Raw genomic sequence first — 20007 nt, 5'->3', positions numbered from 1 at the left:
CAATTGCATGATAAGAATGATAGCCAATAGATGTAAGTAACACACGTCACCCTAACTACACCAGTATAAGCCCTACTCCTCTCGTGGAAGTGGAGTTACGTCGGTGTAGTAGGGCACGTCAGCAGGAGCAAGGCTGTAGTGTGTACACTAACATAATTAGGTCGGGATAAGCGGCCTTATGTCAACCTAACGCTGTCGTGTAGATCAGGCCTAAGACATGTCTTAACCCAGGTGATGAGCCACAACCTGTCAGTCCCTTTGGAGCAATGCACACTGGCTCTCTGAAAGTTTTGCGTTTCACGTGATAACAATAAGCAGAGGTTGCCCATCTCTACTCTTGGGAAGAAGAAGGCAAAGGATAAGCTGCAAAAGGAAAGGTGGACTTAAAAATATGCAGGATGAGACAGGAGTTTAATTTGGGGGAGAGCTGTCATGGGTTTTAAAAATCCAGGTATGTGGTTTAAAAAAAATTCCTGAAAATAAAAATAGCCTAGCAAAACCCACTTTCCCCAGTTGTCTCCTGTGAAGTCGCTTTTATCCCTGAAATGTGTTAAAATGGTACAGCCTAAAAATTAACGGTCAAAATATGTCAGTCTTGCTCTGTTCCCAAGACAAGTGAATTTGTTATAGCAATAACTTGGCATCAGATGAAAGGCATTATCCTTGATCTGATCCTGTGTTCACAGAAATGACAAATGGGATGGGAGGTGAAGCTGCCAAGAATGAATTACCAAGAAAAAGAAACAGATAAATGGGTTCCTTCATCTTCTGCTCCAGCACAGAGTGCCTGTGAGAGTGACACACATCAGTGAGAGGAATGAGCCTCAGCATTTGCCTGCAGAGGCAGAAAGCTCTTCATGAACTATGACACCAACACACAGCCTGATTCTCTGCTATCTGGTACCTTGCATAGTCAGTCATTTACCCCGTGCAAAGTGATTGTAAAATGATGCTGTTCCGATTCGATAGTATCTTCCCCCCACTCTGCTCAGGTGTCTCTGCAAGGTGCAAGGCAATGGAGAATCAGGCCCCTAGTCTTTTTCAGAGCTTGCTGCTATCCTCTGCCTTGTATTGTTGAAAACACTGGCAGTAGTACAGTCAGCCCCGAGCAATCATTGTACCTCATGCCAGCAAACAAATCTTAGGCTGGAGAGGTAGTTCGGGCACTGCAGATCACATACCACAGTTAATGTAAGCAGTGTGATTTTTGCTTAAGGAGCCATCTCTTCACATACCAGGTTCTATTCTCACAGCGAAGGACATGAACCAACGCTCCTCGTGATCAAGACAACAGCCAAAGAGGTAAGTAGGGTAAAAGGTAACTGAGGAAATTGTGATGCCACATACCACCTGGTTGCCTAAAACCCATCCTGTCCTACACAGTTTATTATGCAAGGAAGAAGGAGATGGTGTAGAAATTCATTTCTTATGGCTTTTGACTTAGGTACTCCCTGTGTTGTTCACTAGCCATGGGGGACCTCCAGTAAACTTTATACCAGATTAAATACTTTAACCTGGGTCCAGGTCTGGCATCCCCTTTGTTGTAGTTCGTATGAGATGGTGGCAATGGTACCAGATTGCAGTAACTTCCATGAGACGCCTGACATCCATTTTATTATGTATGTGCCCTGTTAGGATGAGGACTGAAGTGAGAGCCTGTGGGATTGTGCTGAACTGGACTTTTGTGATCCAGAGAAGGCATTTTCCTTTTGCTCAAGGATAACCTGGTACAGTAGCAGTGCTCAAAAGGGAAAGCAGTATTGGGTTTCCTATTACACCAAAAAAAAAATTGAGTGCTGATCTTATGGTTGTATAAAACCAAATGCACAGTAGCAGTGAAATTTCATAGAGCTCTGAGATGAGCCACTGCACATGCGTAGAGGTCCTCTGGTGACAGAGAGTGAGGGCCTGCTGCTAAATACTGTGTGGCATTTAAAATTCCATTACAATATATTCAGCTCCTGCTGCAGCCTATGGATTTCTCTCTCTGGTTTTATCCTTGCTGGGTGGCTACACCAAACTCCTGCAGCACTGGAGGCCTCATTGTGCTTTGTTGCTCACATGTAGTGCCATTGCAGTCCGCAGGGGTCAGTTTCATTGGGTTTGCATGCAAGTAAATTAAAGCAGAATTTTTCCCATTGTTTCTAATCCTCAGACCACAGTGGCTAGGTAAGTGGCTCATGTGGTGCCCATGATATCCAGAGGAAGGGGAAAGAGTGCATCTGCCATCATAAATTTAATTTGCCTCTTGGCTTATAGAGTGCTATTAACTCTAGCTGTGTAGGTGCTGCTGGCCTCTGCATGAAGAAAGCAAATAGTGATCTGTTATGTGACCCCTTAGAAAATAAGGAAGAAGCAGAAGGAAGAGGAGAAATGCGAATAGTCTAAAAGGACACTGTCTATTTTCTGTTTTGTACTTTCCATGTTTATAATTGCATCTTAGAAGCTAGAAAAAATAATTTACTTATTTCCCCAGATATTTCCTTCAGATATTGTGTTCGTTTTTTTCTTACTTCTAATGGAGCAAATTCCAGTATTGGGCCACCTTTTTGTTACCTTCTATGTAAGCTTCATTAGCCTTTTCTATGCTAGCAAAGCTACTCATTGCTAATGGGTGTCAGCAGTGGGAGAAGTTCTGCTGGTGCTGACATAGGCACGGGAACTAGTGGTGTGGGGGGTGCTACAGGGTCCCGGTCACTGGCCCTGTGCCTGGGACTCTGCTCCCAGGCTCTGCTCCCAGGGTCCTGACTGCTGGCCCCAGCCTTTGCCCCCTTACCCCGTCCCGGCCCCAGCTCGTGGTGTGTGGACAGGGGTAAGGGGGCTGGCTTTCAGCACCCCCACTATCAAAAAGGTCCCAGCACCACTGAGTGCTGAAGGAGGTTTAACTGCATGCTTAACCTAGCACGAGTTGTGCTGAATGTGTGAAATCAGGCTTTCTGACAGAGTCTAGAGTGGTGTATGTCCTGGGCTATCCTAGCAGTTAAACTGGGCTCAGCACCAATTCATCTGCACTTGCTACTGTGGACGAGATTGTTGAAGGCAGCAGACATGCTTGTAGTTCTCTGGAATTATTGCGTGTTCGCAGCTGCTGCACAGCCAAGTCTTGTGCTCTGATATGAGTGTTGATCCTTTTGGTACCAAAACAAGGAAGTGGCTAGTTGGCTTCCACAATTTTATTTTTGTGCAACTAGGTCTGTCTATTATGCTTCTTCCTGTGGTACTTACATGCCCCCCTCCCCCGCCATCGCTATAGTATCTGAGCACCTCACAACACCCCTTTGGTGCTAGGCAGGGTTATTATCTCTATTGTACAGATGGGGAACTGGGGCATAGAGAGGCTAAGTCACTCACCCATGGTCACATGGGAAGTCTGTGGCAGAGCAGGGAATTGACCCTTGTTCTCCAGAGTCCAAGGCTAGCAGCCTATGCACTGGATCATCCTTCCTCTCAGAACTGGTGGATGTAAAATAATTTTTAAAATTTAGAATCTGCAGGCCATTCCCCAGCTGATCAGAATCTAGATCTAGCTTTAGGTCTAAATTACTTGTGTCCTCTTAATCCACTGATCTTGAGACTTTCAACATTAAACTACATTAGACCTTGAGTTGTGGGCTCCAAAGCCTTTTGGTGTCAGTGAATTTAAAATACCCTGTTTCTTATTAGTAGTAACTGGTGAAAAGCCTCCTGACCTTGTCCTTTGCTCTAGGTCTGTGGTGCTTATTTGTCAACTGACTGGAGTGAGCGCAGGCGAGGAGGGAATAAACTGAGTTTCTTTGGGACAGGAGAATGCTTTGTATTCAGGGTAAGTAGTAATCGCAGCTCTGCCTCAATAGTGAATAGAGATGACTGGATTTTAATAGCTAATCAGTAACACCCCTTTTCCACTTAGAGTGGAATATATGGGCTGACAAGCTTGTGATCCAGTGCCCTTCTGGCCTTAAAGTCTATGGAATCCCTTATGAAAGGATGTGGTAGGAGATTTCCTATTCAACTTTATGGGGAGGGCCTTTCTCCTGAGTACAGAATAATTCTCACAAGATCTGGGCGTGGATGTATGCCATATGTAGTAAGCTAATTCAGAAATCACCACGTATTACCAAGTCTTATTCTCAGTCCTCTACATGGCAGAGGTCTTTCCAGCAACATTCCTGTCCATTATGCCAAAGGGTTAGTCTGAATCACTCACCAGTGGTACTGGCAGTGTCTGAGCAGCTCCAGGGCTGCTTTGTATTCAGAACTCTTAGTGGAATGGATGCTCACCAACTGATTCCTGGCTGTCTTCTCTTCGCCTCTCACATAGCTGCAGCCAGAAGTGGAACGCTATGAGTGGGTGATAATCAAGCACCCCGAACTGGCCATGACTACTTCTGAGCCAGGGGCTAAGTCCATGCAGGTTTCCACTGTCCTGTCCTCCAGCAGCATCCCCTCGGACTCCTCGGATCGTCTTTCCCCCTTCCTAGCTGCTCGTCACTTCAACTTGCCTTCCAAAACTGCTTCCATGTTCATGGCTGGCAGCAATGAGTGCATCATCATAGGTAAGTCTGTGCAGGATCCATGCAATTATTCTGTCAGCTCTTCCTGCCTATCACAGCAAAAAATCAATCAAGCTGTTTGTAGTATTTATGCCATTCCTACTGTAGCTGGAGTGAGAAAAGTGACTATGAAAACATCCTGCTCTGCCAAATTTTGTATCAAAACTTGGATATCACACTTCTAAAGAGAAAACATTGTAAGAACTAGATGCTGCAGGCACAGCTCCACCTATGTTCTGCAGCACACATGATGGTAAATAATTCTGGAATAAGGACTTAGCTGACAATGAAGTGGTGTTGAAGCACAAGGTGAACTAGAATACAGCAGCTTGCTCTGCTGCAACTATAGTGTGTCTGCAGTGCTGCTGACTGTGGCAAGAGCCTATTGGCTAGTAAAGTAGTCAGTTATGATTGGAAATGCAGACAACAGTTATGTACTGAGACGTTTTCCCCAGAACAGTTTTTTCTGACAGCCACAGTTTTAAAGCGCGTCTACTAAAGTCTGGTAACAGGGTTGGAAGAGACCTGCTTTGAGAGCATATAGTCCAATGGTTACCACATCAAGACTTCAGCTATAACCTCTAGTGCCTACTGATTCCTATTTAGTAATGTGCACTGTAGTCCACAGTGGGTTGGCCTGCTCCAAACCCAAACGGCTCACAACACGAGCTCAGTTGAAAGCTAGAGAGCACTTGACAACCGGAGACCAGTGATGGTGTATTGTGGCTCATCACAAAGCTCTGTTGTTAAGGGAGGCAGTACTAGTCACATCCATCTTAGTGCATCAGAGCAGTATGTGGGAATTACTGCCTAGTCCAGTCTCTGACACAGAACAGGATTTCCACTGCACTGAACCCTCCAGTATGTTGTGCCTTATCTACCTGCCTTTCTTGTGTAACTGCTCTTCAGACAATACCCTTCATTTTGTTTTAGCTGGGAGTCTGTCATCTCCCTCCCAAGTATGTATTTCATTGATCTAAATTAATTTAACTGAATTTCTTGTCCCTCTAAGATCTGTGCAATATTCTGTCAGTCTGGTCTCTTGCAGATGTGATCAACATGCAGTACACTTTGGAATATCTTTTACAATGATCTAGAAGATTGTACCAGACCCTTTTAGTATCCTGCTTTGTCTCTCTCCCCAGTTTGATATTGCTCATTAAGTTGTCTGAGGGTTTCTATCTTGATTTGTCACTTGTTCTATTTACCGTATATACTTGTTCATTAGCCCGTTCGTTTATAAGCCGACCCCCCAAAATGGATAGGTAAAAATAGCAAAAACTGTATGACCCGTTCATAAGCCGACCCTGTATTTCAGAGGTTGGCAAAAACTTTGGCTCCTGGCCTGTCAGGGTAAGCCGCTAGCAGGCCTGGACATTTTGTTTACCTGGAGCGTTCACAGGCACAGAGCCCCTCAGCTCCCAGTGGCCGCAGTTTGCCATTCCCAGCCAATGGGGGCTGCGGGAAGTGACGCCACTTCCCGCAGCCCTCATTGGCTGGGAACGGCAAACTGCAGCCACTGAGAGCTGAGGGGCTCTGTGCCTGCAGACGCCCCAAGTAAACAAAACGTCCTGACCCGCCAGCGGCTTACCCTGACTGGCCGGGAGCCAAAGTTTTCCAGCCCCGGCTATATTTTAAAAGCTGACGTCACAAGAAACACGCAAAAGTTTTGCTAGAATTATTTTAATATACTCTAATGAAAAACCTCTTGTTGTTATAATAATAACTGAACAAATATGTATTCACCTTCAAAATTACAGTCAATTTAAAATCAGAAAATGGATATTTAAAACAAGTAACTTAGAACAATATGAGACATTAAAAAGTCTTAAAATCCTTCAAAGTCTGAATCAGTCTCTGATTCACCAAACAGTTCATTAAACTCCGCTTCAGTCACAGCTGCACCTGCATTGTCATCATAGATATCGGCAGTGTAGTCTTCAGATTCAGATTCCTTCTCATCATCAGCCTCTGTTGTGTCATCATCAAATATGGCATCATCTTCTGACCCGTTGAGTGCATTGCTGATACAGCATTTCCTAAATGATTTTCTACCATTTCCGAGGGAATGGACGTGAATGATCCACTGGGCGAACAGATTGATTTTGTGCTTCATAAGATTCCCGCATTTTGTCAGCTTCACCATGCCTGAGCACATCTATTCAGACCACATTTTGCATAGCCTGTCTTTAAAGGGTTTGTTCAGGCAGACATCAAGTGGTTGTAGAACTGAAGTTAAGCCTCCAGGTATTACAGCCAAAGTAGTTTTCATATTTTTGGCAACATTTTTCACCTCCGTTTTGTGTGCCCTGAATATGTTCCAAGTGAGCAAAGCAGGTTTCTTGAAAAGTGCTCCTGGTCTCTTTTTCCAGCCATTCAATAGTCCCACTTTCATCCATCCATCCCTTTTCGTGTGCACGTACGATGACATCAGCAGGAAATTTCATGTTTTTAGGCAAGGTTTTTCTTTTAAAAATAACAGGAGAGAGCTTTGATCTATTTGCCAAACACGATAAAACCATCGTAAAATGGATTTTTTCATGTTCAGTGGTTTTAATTAAAACTGTTTTTTCACCAACACCGGTCACCGTTCTGTTGCTCAGGAGATCGAATGTCATCGGTGTTTCATCCATATTTCCTATTTGTGTATAAATGCATATTCCTTTCGATATTTTATAATAAACCTTTGGAAAGATTCGATTTTTTTCTTCCAGCTCTCTTGGTGGCTTTTGCGCTATCTTTGTTCGCTGATGAAGACAGAGACCATGACAGTTCATGAAGCGAGTACACCAACCCGCTGATGCAACAAACATTGATGGCTTTACTGACTTGTATTTGTCGTCTTTCGACATTTGCAGAGCACGCAGACAACTTCCAGTTTTAGTGACAATGTACCCATTTTGTCGGCATTCAACAACCCAATTATTGAGATCTTTCTCCAGCTCAGGAAATGAAGCGCACCTCGTTGGACATTTTTTCTTGCTTCTTGGCATGTCTTTTAGTGTTGTTTTATTTTTCTGCCATTCTCTTACTTGCTTCTCATTGTTACAGAATTCACGAGCAGCGGCACAATTATTGTTTGCTTCTGCATATTCAACAACTTTAAGTTTGAACGCTGCGTGATAAGCAGACCTTATTCTTTTGATTTCACCGTTGTTCATTTTAAATACTAGTATGAAAATAGATTATTATTATTGTAGTTATAGATTTTGTAGGACTTTATATAGGAATGTCACCTGCTTTATCACTGTCAAATGATTATTGTTCTTTGTTTATTTCAAAGCAGCCCTGTAGATTGGCATGTCTGTGGGGTAAAAAGTCTAATTCAATTTTATTAGAGATTCCATTGATTCTGCACATTATATTTTCATATTGGCTTGAGACTTATGAGGTCCATTGGTAGAAATGCATGAAGAGATCAAATTACACAGTAGCGGACTGACACCAGTGCTATAGTACTATCGTTAGAATCATAGAATCTCGGGGTTGGAAGGGACCTCAGGAGGTCATCTAGTCCAACCCCCAACCCCAACCCCCGTTCATTGTATTATTTTTTGATTGGCTTGTAAGGCATAGCATTTTGTGAACTGCATGAGTCAAATGTCATGCAGATCTGCAGCACTGCTCTTTTAGTATTCCTTTCAAGCCAATCTAGTCCACTAAACAAAGCCTTTGCAACTTTAAAAGGCTCTAGTATTGACATCAATAAATGGGTTGGCAATGGCTCCCGGCCTGTCAGGGTAAGCCACTGGCGGGTTGGGACGTTTTGTTTACCTGGAGCGTCTGCAGGCATGGAGCCCCTCAGCTCCCTGTGGCCACGGTTCACTGTTCCCAGCCAATGGGAACTGCGGGAAGGCAAGCAAGTGTGGAGCCAGTCTGCCTGGGTTGTCTTCCATGAATTTGCCAAAATGGTCACTTGCAGTTCTGCTAGCTTCATTAGAATCCATGCATAGAAACGGTTGTCCTTTGTGCTAAAAGAGAGCAGCTGAACGTTGTGGTGGGTCTTCCTATATTCCAGCTGTTCCTGGAGATAAAGGCCATCAAACCCCTTCTCTGTGTAGCTGTAAGTTTCACATCCTGAGAAATGCAAAAGCAACGTAACGTGTGTGTTCTTCCTCTCTCTGTAGGAGGTGGTGATGGCCAGGCCCTCTACCTTGATGCAGACCTGAACCATGGGAGAACCAGCCACTGCAATACTTTCAATAATCAGCCACTGTGCTCTGAAAACTTCCAGATCTCTGCCATGGAGGTGTGGGGCTTCAAGGACACTATGAACATCTGAGGCTATAACCATCATCAAAACAATGAGCCTGTCAGACATCTCAAAATTCTCAAGACAAATACTAATGCAAAAGCCAAGCTAGCACAAAAATTCCACCTGGCTCCTTCTAGCTTAGCTATTAAGGAGCACACTAAATGCAGGGCTTAGTTGTTTACTGTTGCTCCTTATATGCAAAATGTAAATGACTAGGTGGTGCATCTGGTTAACTCCTTTTACCTCTGGCAAACTGGGTTCAAACCCTGATTTAGGTAACAAGTAGAAATGTGGGTATCTCATTCTAGTCCCATTGTATCCATATGCAATCAGTCTCTCAGGCCAGGACTGGAACAGCAGTGTGTTGCTCATCAGGATGCAGGTATATTGGCAGAGCTGTGTGTAGCTTGTACAGTGCTGGCTCGTGCCAGTGATATCAGTTTGCCACTTGCAGGAGCAGAATAAAGTGGACTTTGCATATGGGTCCATCCATCAGGCAGATCCGTGTATCCATTTTCAGCACCCTTTCCTGAGCAAGTCAGCAAAGCTTCTGAAAGGAACAAAGACTAATAGTTGTTTTTCGCCACATCTGAAAGCTTGTGTTCTTCATCTGCTTGCAGAGTCTGCCCCCCTGTGGGAAGCATCCAGTCTGGGAAAGCACTTCCTCAAAGGGTTGACTTTCTGTTTACATTCCTAGAACATATCAGAATCGTGACTTCCAATTGTAATATTATGACTCACGGCTCAGGCAGCTAAAAGCCAGCAGGCTATATGCAGGGCACAAACTCTTCCCCTTCTTCGTGGTTCCTGGAAGCTGACATGAGACTTTGCACTGGGAATGATAACTGGCTAGGCAGGAAATTAGCAATTGGATGCAGAAACACAATGCCTTCTCCAAAGAGAAATGGATAAGGGTGAGCGAGTACCTACAGAGACAGAAAATGATCACATCTATCAATTCTGTTTCGTGTCTGGGAATGTACTAGTTCCCCAGACAGGCTTTAGGGGGTGCTGTTTCTATAGCACCTGAATCTGCCCATTGACTGAAGAGACTAGTGCTCTCTCAGTGTAAAATGCAGCCATGCTTTGCCAGTAATGCCTTGTGGTGCAAGTTGGACAGGTGACACAGTCATTTCTTCTTGCCTGAGAGTTCTGGCAGCACTTCTCCGCAGACACGCTTGGTGACTGGAAGTGATTTCCCATTGCCTGACAACTGAAGTTAGCAGTCCAGCTTTGAGACTTGTCCTTTCCTGTCTTAGTCTGTGTATCTCAACGGAGGATCAGTGTGAACAAATGTTAGAGAGATTCCTCTGAGTACTTCAGCAGACTGATGACTAGTGAGGGGGAGTTCTACAGCCAGATGGAGGGAAAAGAGAGCACGGTTTCGTCACCAGGTACATAGTGACATCAATTGCATTAAAATAGAGAACCTTGATTATTACCTTTTTAAAGGTGCATTTCTTTTATAAAGGGAGATCTAAATATGCAGTGAAGATCAGTGGCCCAACTCTTAACTAGGCTGGGCACAATCTCCTCAGAATCCACTGGCTCAGGTGAGGCTGGCTAAAACTCACTTGCCCCAGCCACATCTAAAGGGACTGTCAGACAGTTGTGTGACTTTCTGGCAGGGCACTGCCTCTCAAGAACCCACTGGCAAAGCTTAGCCTGGAAGATGAACAGCTACTTGTGATACCATTGTCGGAAGCCCTTCCATAAGAACCCAGGTCAGTAACAGATCATGGATGCACCCTTTTAAAATGATAGATGTACATCAAACTGTTTGTAATCAGAATCTTTTGCTTGTTGGTGAAGAGTAGCATCACTTACTTCTGCAAGAGCTAGTAACACCACAAGCACTCATGATGGAACAAGGAAGCATTGTCCTTGCCCTGTGCATCCTTGCAGTGCGTTGAATGTGTTTGGAGAGGGCAGCTGTCGTGGCTAACCCAGAATCCTGGGCTCTCACCTTGCTGAGTAATGGCTGCAGGAGCAGACTCTTCTATTCTGTCTGAAAAATATACATTTGTCAGTGTTAAATCTGAACAAATATTCTGTTAGAATCTTAAGCAGCTTTGGTTCCAGCTTGTTTTGCTGCTCACATTGAGAAGGCCTTCCTGTGCCTGTGAGGATAGATGCAATTGACTGACAGCCCATACCGTCTGACATGCTGTGGACTTTGCAATACTCTGTTCTGCGCATGGCAGAAGCACATGGAAGGTGAGTGAATGAAGTTTGCCCCTGCTTAAAGAGTCAGTTTTCAGATTTGAATTGACTGAACTAAGCTCCTTTTATCTTCCAAGTGATAGTATGCACTAGCCGTGGGGCACGTGTCAACCCCCACAGTTGCACCGTTGGGATTCTTAAATGTCAGTATTAGCAACTGGCTCAGTTAGTAAAAAATAGTTCATTTCAGTGCCCCCTTAAGATCAGTCAGCAGGAGTTTCCATCCCAAATGGCTTATAACAAAACTGGTCTGAGGAGTTAACTGCCCGTTCCAGGGAGGATTCTGGCCCTACATGGTTTGGAAGGTTTCCTATGCCAGGATGGAATATTGACATTTTTACAAAGTAACTAGGCTGCAAAGGGAGACTAAGCAAGCTGAGAGGGTTACATGTGGCAGCTCTGGTTCCACTGTAGCTGTCCCTATTTGCATATTGCTGAGAGTGATGGTTAAGTTTGCTGATGCACCCATGGCAATGCTGCTGAGCACAGGCCCTGGAGAACAAGCTCAGGTCCATGATCTGTAGACACTTACTTCATTAACTGTTCTGGTGTGGATGGATCATCTCCCACTAGCTGGCACTGTAAAATCTGTACAGTGCCTTTAACTTTCCATACAGAGCTCTCATGCCTGTTTCTCAAAGCAAGTTCTTTCCAGACTGAAAGAAACTAGTGGTAATTCCTATCCATATGTCTATTAATTGAGTTTGTAACAGATTATATCATCCACCTGCACCAATGGCTGTTGGCTGAAAAGAACCTTGCATGATTGTACCTTGCTTTCTACAAGAACTGGCAGGTGTCCATCTATCTGTAGGATATTGAAAAGCAAATGTCATATCACTTTTGATGCTTAATGGCATCTATCAACTTCCTTGGGCAAAGGATTCATTCAGAAAATGCATTAAGTATCTTGGGGGGAGAGGTTGTCTTAAATATGTTCTCCCCTCTGCCTCATTCTTCCAGCTTGTGTATAGGATGTTCTTAGCAGTAGCTTTCATGTAATTAAGATATCACCTGTCCCTTGAGCTCTGGGTTGGCAAGAGTGGGAGACTTTCACATTAAAGCAAATCTCTTCATTTAAGTCTGTCTGCAAAACACATCCAGAGACATTCTGGTTTTCTTGCCTTCCCCCACCTCTCCCACATGCTAGACTTGAGCCCTGCCCCACTCCTCAAATAACATCTACAGAATCCTCCCTCCAGACTGCTAGGGTGGAAACGTAACCCCAGAAAACTGCTTGAATAGAAGATGACAGCAAACTCAGCTTTAGAATACTAGGCTGGTTTTTCAAAGAACCCTCAGAGAGGTAGGCACCCAAATCCTACTGAAAGTCACTGGCACTTGGACATCTGCCTTTTAGCAGCAAAGAAAAGCCCAGTTTTGACCTTTGCCAGGATTGCATTCTGTAGAAGTAGCTGATGCCCCTAATCATTCCAACATGGAGGGCCTACAAAGAAGCCCCGAGGGTATTTCCACACTGCAGCTGGGAGGTGATTTCCAGCACATGTAGACAGACTTGCAGTAGCCCAGCTCAATCTAGTGCACTGATAATAACAGTGTGGATGTTGTGACATAGGGAGCAGGTCAGACTATCTACCCATGTTCAGACCTGCGGGCTCGGGTAGGCTTGGACTTGAGTGGCTAGCCTGAGCCACCACCTCTCCCGTGTTCACACTGCTAATTTTAGCACACATGCTTGAGCTGAGCAAGTGCAAATGTCTCCCTGGGCTGGGGATCACACTTCACAGCTGCAGTGTAGACACACCCTAAGAAACCTGTGCAGATGGCCTGTTACTCTATTTCTGCAGGTGACCATAGCAGAGTCTTTACTTCCTTGTTAAAGGAGCTCACCACATGGGTAATGGGAGTCTGTGGTGAGTAGCTTCTCATGAGGCAGTCTGTGTCTAGGCATAGGCCTTGCAATTTGAGGAAAGGGGAGGATACTCTTATGACTTGGAACGAACACTACCTCACCAGGGTAATTTGGGGGTTCCACTGCATGAACCCCACTACTGGAAGCAAAATGGCTGACGAGTCAGTGAAGCTGTGCTAGAAGTAATTTCTCCCCTTGCCCTGATGGGTGGGGTAACTAGTGACCCCTCTACTGACTGCCATCTGTGTTCATATCACTCTTAGGAGGAATGTATTGCAGCTGCAGTTTGTTTTACCAGGATGTGGTGCTAAAAGATCTCATTAGGGTGAGTACTTGAGAAATAAAATCTCAGAAGACCAATTTAGTGTACACAGGTCCAGCACTTGGATAACCCAACCTGACCAAGAAGCCACAACAAACAAGCAAGAGGAATTGTATTATATAAAGCTGTCTTTCGTATACTCCTTTTGTAGTTATTCCATAAAAACGAATGCTCCTTTTCTATGTAAATGTTCATGTATAATATTTCTCTTTGTGAGCCTAAGGCAGCTCAGAGCTGTGGCACTATGAGCTGAGGACTTGTCCCTTCCTCTCCAATGGCAAAGATGCATCTTCTGTCTGTGATTAAAAATTGATGTTAAAGAGAAATCCATCCAGGTCCATGTAAATCAGTGAGCAGTGTTGTCTATGTTACATGCAGAGCTCTTGGGGCTGGGTACATAGACCAGTTTTTTAGAAGACTGCTAGAGTGGGTGACTTCTCAGAGATCAGGGCTCCAGCTGGGAAGCGTGTAGTATGACGAGTTACTTTATTGTAATTCTGAACAGCCTTTGACGACATATCCCTTTGGTGTGGTATTGCGTATTATCAGTGCCCTTTGATTTATGCTGTTAGTGTGGAGCTAAGGTTCTGGCTATTGAGATGCAGCTGCTTCTCTTTAAGAGCATCTCTGGCTTCCTGGGAACCCATTTCTGAGTTGAAACTTTCTATTAGAAGGTTTCTGGGGATGGGGAAGGCCAGAGAAGACTAGAACCACCTCCCGCCTCCCCTAGGCATCTGAAAATGGGCTGAACTCACTGTAAATAGCCTCTGACATACAGCACAGAAGCCAACTGATGTGTCACTGGAAACCTCTGGAAAGCTAATTGCTCTCTGATAATCATGCACTTTTTGTGATAGTCACCTTCCATCTTCTGTCCCTCTCACCAGAGAGGTGACAGACAAGGAGCCTCCGTGTGTATTACATTCTCTTCTGTGGAGAAAATAGACTGAATGGTACTGAAAGGGTTAAAATTATATTTGCAGAAGTATCTTTTTACCCCCACCCCAAATAATTTTATTGCATATCAAATCAGCTGCTAATCCCAGCATTGGCATGTTTGAAAACCTAGTACCTACTGATTCACCTCTTTCTGGTTTTGGTTTTAATCCTGAGGAATCGGAGTTTACACTGCCTTTTGTGTCCTCAGAGCTACACTCTGATATCACAAATGGGCAGGGACCAAGACCTCACCTGAAGCTGGGGCAGAGGGAAAAGTCAGCTGCTGCAATACACATCTGGAATCCCCCAGAGCACAAAATGCATAGAGGGCTCAGATACTGTCTCATCACTGTGTGATAATAGCTCTGTCTTCTGAGCCAATTCTTGTTTTGAGATGAATTTTGTACCAGTCTGTTTGTAAGTGATATGAATGCAAATTATATTCTGAGTGACATTTTTCTCCAGGTGATTGTAGTGCTGTCTAATTGTGACTTTCTAGGTCATGTAACTATGCCATCCACTAATGTCAGTGTTGAGTGTTTATGTGACTGCACAGAATTTGGGTTGAATTACTAAAATAAAATTTAAATAGACAAGCTGTTGGCTTTTCCCTTTCAGCAAAGCTGTCTGGTACAGATTTCTTGTTCTAAAGCCAGATTTTCTAGTAGGCACTTGCTCCGCATCATGAGACATAACCACCTTCAAAAGCTACAAGGAAGAGTTGGTATCTCCATTTTACAGATGGGAAACTGAAGGCCACGGATTAAGTGACTTGGCCAAGTCGCATATGGTGTCTGTGGCAGAGCAGGGAATTGAGCCCAGATCTCCCAAGTCCCAGTCCAGTGTGTTAATCAAAAGATCATCCTTCCTCTCCCTCTTTCCAGGTGTTTATCCTTGGCTGCACTTGCAGTTAAAGAGTGTTCAGTGCCAGTTGCCAATTCAGTTACGTTTCGTGGATGAGGTTTGAGTCCAGCTGCACTCTGAGTCTCCTATGTGTCGTCATCACTCAGTGATGTTCTACACAGCACATTGTGCCTTTGTTTACACCTGGGCAGCCCCATTGTCTTCAGATTGTTCTCAATCAGTGCCATCTAGAGCCTTGTTAGTCTTCAGTGGGTTTGCACAGGTGCAACTGGCATCATTGGACAGTGTTGTTGCACCGGTGTCACTTATGACATAATTTGGCTTGCCGAACCTCAGTCACTGGTGATGATGCATGAGACAGAAAGAGCTCACTTGAAACTCTGAACTAAGGGTGAGTCTAGAGCTGGCAGTTAGAAAAAACAGTGCTAACAGTACATTTTATATGGAGATCAGAGATAGCATGGAGCCTTAGAGTGCCATTTTTACACAGTCATTTCTTAGGGTAAAGCTGCGCTTTAATTATATTGTGAAGAGCAGGAGGGGGACTGACTGACTGTAAGGGATCACTGAAACAAGCATCTCTGTAGCGCTCTGCTCCTGCCAATCTCTGTGCAGTGATGAGTAAGAATGCTATGGAGAATCTTTAGTGTAAAGGTAGGGTCTGGCCACTAGAGGCTACTCTTCAGCTGATCTCAAATGAGATGAGCAGGTTACTTTTGACAGATGCCAGCTAAAAGAACAACTGCTTCTACTAGCCAAAAAGCCCAGGATTTAGTAAACAGTGATGCTAGTGTAAATGTATCAGTGGTTAACGAGGTCTCAGTAGGAATAGGGGTTTCTCTGAGGTTAGCTAAGGAGGTAAAGTGTCATTCTGATATCACAACAAGCTAGTGCTGGGTAGCAGGAAATGTCCCAAACCTAAAGCTCCTTTAGTGCAGGGGCTTTTACAGATCAATAACCTGGGGTCAGCTAGCCCAGAAAGTCTAATCTTGGGCTTTGGAGCAACTGTCAGTGCTACAGAGCTTTATGTGCAAGTAGCTGTAAGAGTTAAAGCTGTACTGTTTGGGAACTGGGAGGAGATTGCATGCTTGACTGGCAGTGTCAGAAATTGGAGCCTTGCCCTCCTATGATGGATCTGTACTTGCTTGTGCCTGTAGGGGTTCCTAGAGATTTCATGCAGATTTCATGCTAGTTGTGCCCACCTTCTTCCACCCCATACCCATTCTCCTTGGAAGCTGCGAGCTCTGTCACTCACAGAAGTAGGACGTTGATTCTGGCACCATTTCATAATGTCGGCTAACAAAGCTAATCCTCCCACCAGCAAATCAAGGGTTACGGTAGACCAAAGGGCCACAGAAAAGCTGTTTGCCTTTGTACACATCCCAGCAGGGGTTTCATTCCCATTCCAAGCTCTCACTCCCTTGCCAGCTAGCAGGCGGGCTGCCTCTTGACTGTTCTTTGCTTGTTTCTTCCCCCTGCCACATTGAGCTGGCTCTTAGCAAGTTTTCAAGCCATGCAGAGGGCTGAACTGGGTGCGTTAGTCTGCACTTCCACACAGCAGTGCCAACCAGGAATCTAGGACCTTGACTTCATGTGCAGAGTACTGGTTGCTGACAACTGATGTCCGCAATGGGAGCAATTGAACCAGCTCTGAACACTAATTGCAAATGTAGCCCAGGACCAAACTCCGCTCAGTGCCCATTGCTCAGGTTAGTTATGCTAATGTAGACAAGGCTCCAAGGCTGTGCACTAGTCCTTTTCCTGGATAAGTCCCATCATGGCTAACTGTGTGGGAGCCCTAGCCTAGACAAGGCCCCAGGTGTGCCATGTCACCTGAACTTGGCCAGAGCAGGTCTGTGATGCTGGATAGCACCTGATCTGTGCTAGCACTTCCACCCTGGCTACTACTGGTGGAACTGTACTATTATAGTCTAAACAAGGCTTAGCCACAGGTGCTTCCTTATTATTCCAGTACCTGGTCCTTGTAAGTGTAAACATTAGTCGTGCTAGGTGCAGTTTGTGGCACTGCTGCTCTGTTCTTGGCTTTGCTTCATTTTCTGTCTGAATCAGCCTCTCAAGTTTAACAGCACCAGCCACTCCTCCCTCCCCTCCCTGCTAGTGAACAGGAGGGTAATTCCAGCTAGCCCTGACTTGCTCTCCCACGTGAGTGGGGTTGGGGTTGCTGACTTCATGAAACCAGACAGCAGCCAGGCGTGCTGGGGATCACAATGTTCTTCCTTCCTATGTATACTCGGACCCTCCACACCATAAACAAATCAAACTCCACACCCTCAGAGCTGGGTCTGCTCTAGTCCAGCTAGTACTGGTGTCGTTTTGACCAGCTTGGCGGAGGGAGCTGGCTGATGGCAGTGCTTCCCTGCTGGCTGCTGCTCCGGTATGGTGCATTTCTTCTGTAGGTCAGCCTCTCACCAGCTGCTGCACAATGGCCTCTGTAGCAAAGACTTATCCTTGTCCTCTCACATGTTAACCCCTTCTCCCTGGAACTCGTTGCTACAGCATACAAAATGCATCAAATGTCTCTCGTTCCACCACTGAGAGATGCAGGCTTTTAAATCCCTGCTTATACTCACCTGGGGTCTGGCTATGCAGTGTGGTAATGGACTGAACCTGCTGGACATCTGCATTGGAATTCTGTTTAGATCACAAGTGGAATGAGTTTGACCTCAGCATAGCCCACCCATACTGTAAAATGGACATGCTTGTCAGACTCTGCTCAAGGGAGACCCCAGAACAAAAATCACTGGCATGTCTCCAGTCAGGTTTTGAGATCCACTGGCAGGAGTAGACAGAGCCATTTATCCAGCACGTGACTTGGTGATCTTGTCCCTTGTCATGGTCACTGAAATTTACACCGTTGGGAAGTTATACATCCTCAGCAGAAGCAGCAAAGAATCCTGTGGCACCTTATAGACTAACAGACGTTCTGCAGCATGAGCTTTCGTGGGTGAATACCCACTTCTTCGAATGCAAGTAGTGGAAATTTCCAGGGGCAAGCAAGAAGCAAGCTAGAGATAACGAGGTTAGTTCAATCAGGGAGGATGAGGCCCTGTTCTAGCAGTTGAGTGAAAACTAAGGGAGAAGAAACTGGTTCTGTAGTTGGCAAGCCATTCACAGTCTTTGTTTAATCCTGAGCTGATGGTGTCAAATTTGCAGATGAACTGGAGCTCAGCAGTTTCTCTTTGAAGTCTGGTCCTGAAGTTTTTTTGCTGCAGGATGGCCACCTTAAGATCATAGAATCATAGAATCTCAGGGTTGGAAGGGACCTCAGGAGGTCATCTAGTCCAACCCCCTGCTCATAGCAGGACCAAACCCAACTAAATCATCCCAGCCAGGGCTTTGTCAAGCCTGACCTTAAAAACCTCTAAGGAAGGAGATTCCACTACCTCCCTAGGTAACCCATTCCAGTTCTTCACCACCCTACTAGTGAAAAAGTTTTTCCTAATATCCAACCTAAACCTCCCCCTCTGCAACTTGAGACCATTACTCCTTGTTCTGTCATCTTCTACCACTGAGAACAGTCTAGATCCATCCTCTTTGGAACCCCCTTTCAGGTAGTTGAAAGCAGCTATCAAATCCCCCCTCATTCTTCTCTTCTGCAGGCTAAACAATCCCAGTTCCCTCAGCCTCTCCTCATAAGTCATGTGCTCCAGCCCCCTAATCATTTTTGTTGCCCTCCGCTGGACTCCCTCCAATTTATCCACATCCTTCTTGTAGTGAGGGGCCCAAAACTGGACACAGTACTCCAAATGAGGCCTCACCAGTGCTGAGTAGAGGGGGATGATCACATCCCTTGATCTGCTGGAAATGCCCCTACTTATACAACCCAAAATGCCATTAGCCTTCTTGGCAACAAGGGCACACTGTTGACTCATATTCAGCTTTTCATCCACCGTAACCCCTAGGTCCTTTTCTGCAGAACTGCTACCCAGCCATTCGGTCCCTAGTCTGTAGCAGTGCATGGGATTCTTCCGTCCTAAGTGCAGGACTCTGCACTTGTCCTTGTTGAACCTCATCATATTTCTTTTGGCCCAATCCTCTAATTTGTCTAGGTCCCTCTGTATCCTATCCCTACCCTCCAGCGTATCAACCACTCCTCCCAGTTTAGTGTCATCTGCAAACTTGCTAAGGGTGCAGTCCACACCATCCTCCAGATCGTTAATGAAGATATTGAACAAAACCGGCCCCAGCACCGACCCTTGGGGCACTCCACTTGATACCGGCTGCCATCTAGACATGGAACCATTGATCACTACCCGTTGAGCCCGACCATCTAGCCAGTTTTCTATCCACCTTACCGTCCATTCATCCAGCCCAGACTTCTTTAACTTGCTGGCAAGAATACTGCTAAGAAGATCTGCTATTGTGTGGCCAGGGAGGTTGAAGTGTTCTCCTACAGGTTTTTGTATATTGCCATTCCTAATATCTGATTTGTGTCCATTTATCCTTTGCCTTAGAGACTGTCCAGTTTGGCCGATATACATAGCAGAGGGGCATTGCTGGCATATGATGGCATATATTACATTGGTGGACGTGCAGGTGAATGAACCGGTGATGGTGTGGCTGATCTGGTTAGGTCCTGTGATGGTGTCGCTGGTGTAGATATGTGGGCAGAGTTGGCATCGAGGTTTGTTGCATGGATTGGTTCCTGAGTTAGAGTTACTATGGTGCGGTGTGCAGTTACTGGTGAGAATATGCTTCAGGTTGGCAGGCTGTCTGTGGGCGAGGACTGGCCTGCCACCCAAGGCCTGTGAAAGTGTGGGATCATTGTCCAGGATGGGTTGTAGTTCCCTGATGATGCGCTGGAGGGGTTTTAGCTGGGGACTGTATGTGATGGCCAGTGGAGTCCTGTTGGTTTCTTTCTTGGGTTTGTCTTGCAGTAGGAGGCTTCTGGGTACACGTCTGGCTCTGTTGATCTGTTTCCTTATTTCCTCGTGCGGGTACTGTAGTTTTGAGAATGCTTGGTGGAGATTTTGTAGGT

General features: G+C 45.3%; 1 protein-coding gene across 3 annotated transcripts in view; it reads left to right on the top strand.

The window, feature by feature from the left end:
* Positions 1-14740, top strand: part of TBC1D24 (TBC1 domain family member 24) — a 72098-nt gene extending 57358 nt beyond the window's left edge. For 2 of the 3 annotated variants that reach the window (XM_044979591.1, XM_044979592.1), the window contains 4 exons: positions 1239-1302; positions 3707-3802; positions 4301-4535; positions 8660-14740. In XM_044979591.1, coding sequence (XP_044835526.1) covers positions 1239-1302; positions 3707-3802; positions 4301-4535; positions 8660-8814 — 550 coding nt within the window. In that variant the 3' untranslated portion in view covers positions 8815-14740. The remainder of the gene's footprint in view (positions 1-1238; positions 1303-3706; positions 3803-4300; positions 4536-8659) is intronic. The other variant, XR_006572413.1, reaches the window with a different exon arrangement.
* Positions 14741-20007: the final 5267 nt, after the last annotated feature.

Source organism: Mauremys mutica, chromosome 11, assembly GCF_020497125.1.
Source record: "Mauremys mutica isolate MM-2020 ecotype Southern chromosome 11, ASM2049712v1, whole genome shotgun sequence".
Classification (NCBI taxonomy): domain Eukaryota; kingdom Metazoa; phylum Chordata; order Testudines; family Geoemydidae; genus Mauremys; species Mauremys mutica.
This window is presented reverse-complemented; position numbering and strand designations above follow the sequence as displayed.